The sequence below is a fragment of the Cajanus cajan genome, chromosome 8 (genome assembly GCF_000230855.2).
Source record: "Cajanus cajan strain Asha chromosome 8, NIPB_CcT2T_4, whole genome shotgun sequence".
Taxonomy (NCBI): domain Eukaryota; kingdom Viridiplantae; phylum Streptophyta; class Magnoliopsida; order Fabales; family Fabaceae; genus Cajanus; species Cajanus cajan.
Window position 1 is genome coordinate 29,079,884 of NC_138524.1, and position 4,404 is coordinate 29,084,287.

General features: G+C 35.1%; 1 protein-coding gene across 1 annotated transcript; it reads left to right on the forward strand.

Moving 5' to 3' along the window:
• LOC109791188 (geraniol 8-hydroxylase) lies at positions 1-2,998 on the forward strand. The gene is made up of 3 exons (XM_020350453.3): positions 1-529; positions 854-1,282; positions 2,130-2,998. The coding sequence occupies exons 1-3, from the start codon at positions 65-67 to the stop codon at positions 2,745-2,747; spliced, it is 1,512 nt and encodes a 503-aa protein (XP_020206042.2). The 5' UTR covers positions 1-64; the 3' UTR covers positions 2,748-2,998.
• Positions 2,999-4,404: the final 1,406 nt, after the last annotated feature.

Here is a 4,404-nt window from a genome sequence, read left to right on the forward strand (position 1 = left end):
TAGAGACTGAGAGACCTTTAGCTTTAGGGAGGCAAAGTAAAACTGTGTGAGTCTGAAATCCGAAATGGAGTCAGTGACGTGGACACTGTTTGTAGTGTTGACAATAGCCACCGTGGTGGTGGTCCTTGGAAGCAGGAAAAAGAAGAGTAAATCAAGTAAAAAGCTTCCACCGGGACCCAGAGGTGTTCCGGTGATCGGAAACCTTCTGGAGCTGGGAAAGAAGCCGCACCACTCGCTGGCGAGGCTTTCGGAGGCCCACGGGCCTATAATGAGGCTGCAGTTGGGGCGAGTGACGACGGTGGTGATATCTTCATGCGAGATGGCCCGAGAAGTGCTCCAAACGCACGACCTCTTGCTCTCCAACAGAACCGTTCCCGATGCCTTGTCGGTGCTAAACCACAACCAGTATAGCTTGTCCTTCATGCGCGTCTCACCACGCTGGCGCGACCTCAGAAAGATTTGCAATAACCAATTGTTCGCAAACAAGACGCTTGAGGCCAGCCAGGACCTCAGGCGCAACAAGTTGCAGGTACTGACTTATCTTACCACAAAAGTATTTTTGGCTTGACCTTTTTAAAATTATTTTTTTTTTTAAATGATTCTTGTAAAATATTAATTATCATGTAAGTACACATAAAATATATATTTTCTTTTAAACATAATCTATTTTATATCTAAAATTAAAATTTAAATCATAAATAATTTAATTAAAAAACACAAATAATTACCAATTATGTGGACCAATAATGATAAATATATATAGAATTTGAAAGACTAAAAGTGTATTTAAATCTAAAACATTATTAACTAAGACGAGATTTATCCACACATGCATGTATATATATACTTGCAGGAGCTTCTTGGTGACATGAAGAAGGCAAGCGAAGTTGGAGAAGCAGTGGACATCGGAAGAGCGGCATTCAAGACAACAGTGAACTTGCTGTCGAACACGTTCTTCTCTGTGGATTTCGTGCACTCCGCAGAGGAGGCAGGAGAGTACAAGGAGATCGTCGTCAGCATTCTCAAGGAGGTTGGGGCGCCCAACGTCTCCGACTTCTTCCCCGCCTTGAGGTTCCTCGACTTGCAGGGCATCAGGCGCCGCTCCGTCGTCTCCGTCAAGAAGGTCCTCACCATCTTCCGCCGCTTCGTCGCCCAGAGGATGGCCACCAGAGAAGGCACCGGCTCTAACAACAACGACGATCTGCTCGATGCTTTGCTTAATATTTCTCAGGACAATGGCAAGATAGAGATGGACAAGGATGAGATTGAACACTTGTTGATGGTATATATCTTCCTTTCTTTCCTCTCAATTTCATTTCTCACAAACTCTATTACTAATATTTGTCTACAAAACATCTTCTGATGCTACGAGTTTTTTTAGTGAGTATATTACGTACTAACACTATTTTGTCAAAACATTTTTCTAGCGAGAGTTTTTTTAATGATTATGTTAGTAACATTGTTTTACCAAAACATCTTTGTAACAATAGTGTTTTTAGTGAGTGTGTTATTAACATTGTTTTTCCAAAACATCTTTGTAACAAGAGTCTCTTCAGTGGATGTGTTATTACATTTCTCTAAGGCAGGGTTGACCGAAACAAAAGACTATTCAAGTGCTAGTTTTAGGCTCTTAAAATATTTGTTTTACTTATAGAACTTAATGAATCAGTTGTATCAAGATTAATTTTGGTTTGTTAGTCATTGTCTAAGTCTAATATTCTAAGGACTAAGTTTGATTATAGTATTATAATTTTTTACTGAAAGTTCCTTAATTTTTTTATAGATGACTATTGATTTTTTGGTCACTCTCTCTCATATTTAAAATGGTCTAATTTTAAAACTCGTTTTAGGCCTCATCAAAATATGTTGAGTCGTTCTCTTAGGCCATCTTCAATGGGATTGCTTACAAGTAACCTCACTTGCTACATCAGCCTCATTTTTTTCTTTTTTCTTAAGAATCGGTGCTTATATAAACAACTTTGATAAATTTTAAGCAACTCACTTACTTCTTTTCATGCTGACGTAGCAAGTAGAATTGCTTATTATAAGCAACCCATTAGAAGTGCTCTTAAAAACATCTTTATAACAATGGTTTTTTAGTGAATGTGTTGCTAACATTTCTCTATCAGAACATCTTTGTCGCAGGGACCGACACAACAACATACACACTAGAATGGGCCATGGCGGAGCTACTTCACAATCCAAAGATGATGTCAAAAGTCCAGAAGGAGCTAGAGGAAGTAGTTGGGAAAGGAAAGGCAGTAGAAGAAACAGACATTGGAAAGTTACCATACTTGGAAGCAGTGATAAAAGAGACGTTCCGCGTGCACCCTCCAGTGCCACTTCTACTCCCGCGCAAGGCCGAAAGCGACGTGGAAATCGGAGGGTACACGATCCCAAAGGACGCGCAGGTGCTGGTGAACGCGTGGGTGATCGGAAGAGACCCGAAGAAGTGGAAGAACCCGAGCGTGTTTGCGCCAGAGAGGTTCTTGGAGATGGAGAGTGAAATCGACGTTAAGGGACACCACTTTGAGCTGATACCGTTTGGGTCTGGGCGAAGGATTTGCCCTGGGTTGCCTCTGGCTAGTAGGATGTTGCCGTTGATGTTGGGGTCGTTGCTGAATTGCTTTGGGTGGAGAGTTGAAGAGGGGATGAAGCTGGATGAGTTGGACAAGGAAGATGAGTATGGGATCACGTTGGAAAAGTCTCAGCCAGTTAGGATTGTTCCAGTCAAGTTGAGTGATTGAGACACCAATAATAATAATAATAATAGCATGGAATAATAGTATGCATGCTTGGAATTTTATACTCGTGAGATACAAATAAGTTTGATATGGAAAGAAGAAATAATGAATTATAAAGTATATATATATTTTAATAATTAACAAACTTTTTAGATGATGACTAAAAATAAAATTGTCAAAATTTAGGTTTAATATGAATTTATTGTAAATATGTGTGAAATAATCTTATTAATAAACGTTTATTATGTATGTGATTTAGTTTTGCTTCTAAGACTCTTTACCTCGTGTTATGAAAATAAAACCTTATATTCTTCTTCAAAATAATAATAAAATTATTTTATAATATTTATCTGTTTTGGATCTTAGTTCTTATAATTTTATTTTTTGTTATTATCAAAAAGTTTCTTAATTATTAAAATATATGTATATTTTATAAATTATTATTATTATTATTATTTTATTTCATAACGTTAAAATTTGAATCTTATATCACCTGTGCTAATTAATGTGGTAAAAAACAAAGGAGGAATTTCGTATATATAATTAAGTGATGGCCAACTGGCATAATAATTTTGACAGCGACATCCATAACAATAAGATAATGTTTCTATTTAGGGTAAGCATTTATGTAACAAATTTTTATATATTTGCTGATATTCAAAAATATTCATATATTTTTGTAAAAATGTAAAAGGTAAGAATTAAATAAAAATAAATGATCTTAAAAAAATATATTTATGTTAAAAAAATTGTAATATATATTTATATTAAAAATAAATAATTATAACATATATTTATAATAAAAAAAATAGATTATTTTATAAACAATTACAATATTTTTTAAAGTATAAGTACTTGGATATACATATCATTTATTATCCGTTTCTATTATATTATTAAATAAATATCTATTTAATTACCGATATATAATTTAGAGTGAGTTTTATATACCTATACATACCTATGAATAGTTTTTTGACTATCAATAAGAAGGATATTTTTATTTTATTATATTTTATTTTTAATTACTAATAAAAATCAACATTAACACAAAGAACAAGGGAAGCTAAGTCTACGAAGAAAAGTCAAATATATTTATTACGCCTATCCACACCATGTAGTCAACCTACAGAGCATCCAAACATGTTTATTTTCTTACAAATCTAATTGATAAAAAAAATATAATATGTAAATAACTCTTCTCCGGCACCATGGCAATTTATTTAATATAAAAAATATAATATGTAATTATTTACTATCCAATAGTATACACTTCTGTAATGATCTGTCATGGTTCTTATACTTAGAGGAATCGCACTAGCTAAGGACTTAGAGGAGACTCACCCAAACCAGTGGCCTACCTGAGCACCACTCTCATATATCAGTGGCCTATCCAAGCACCACTCTCAAGAGACTCTATGTGAGTTCTTCCAGTTTGAAAACGTTTTCCCTCTCCTCAAGTCCTAGGCTACACTCATGCCATAAGGCATCACATGCAATTATGCATCACACATCATACCTGGTCTACCCACCATCATGATCAATAATCATACTCATGTCATAAGGCATCACATGCAATAATGCATCATACATCATACATGGTCTACCCACCATCATGATCAATAATCATACTCATGCCATAAGGCATCTGATAGAACAA

Coding starts and splice junctions, on each gene's coding strand:
- LOC109791188 (XM_020350453.3), top strand. CDS start 65: ATGGAGTCAGTGACGTGGACACTGTTTGTAGTGTTGACAATAGCCACC. Junction 530..853: donor TCAGGCGCAACAAGTTGCAG/GTACTGACTTAT, acceptor ATATACTTGCAG/GAGCTTCTTGGTGACATGAA. Junction 1,283..2,129: donor AGATTGAACACTTGTTGATG/GTATATATCTTC, acceptor TTTCTCTATCAG/AACATCTTTGTCGCAGGGAC.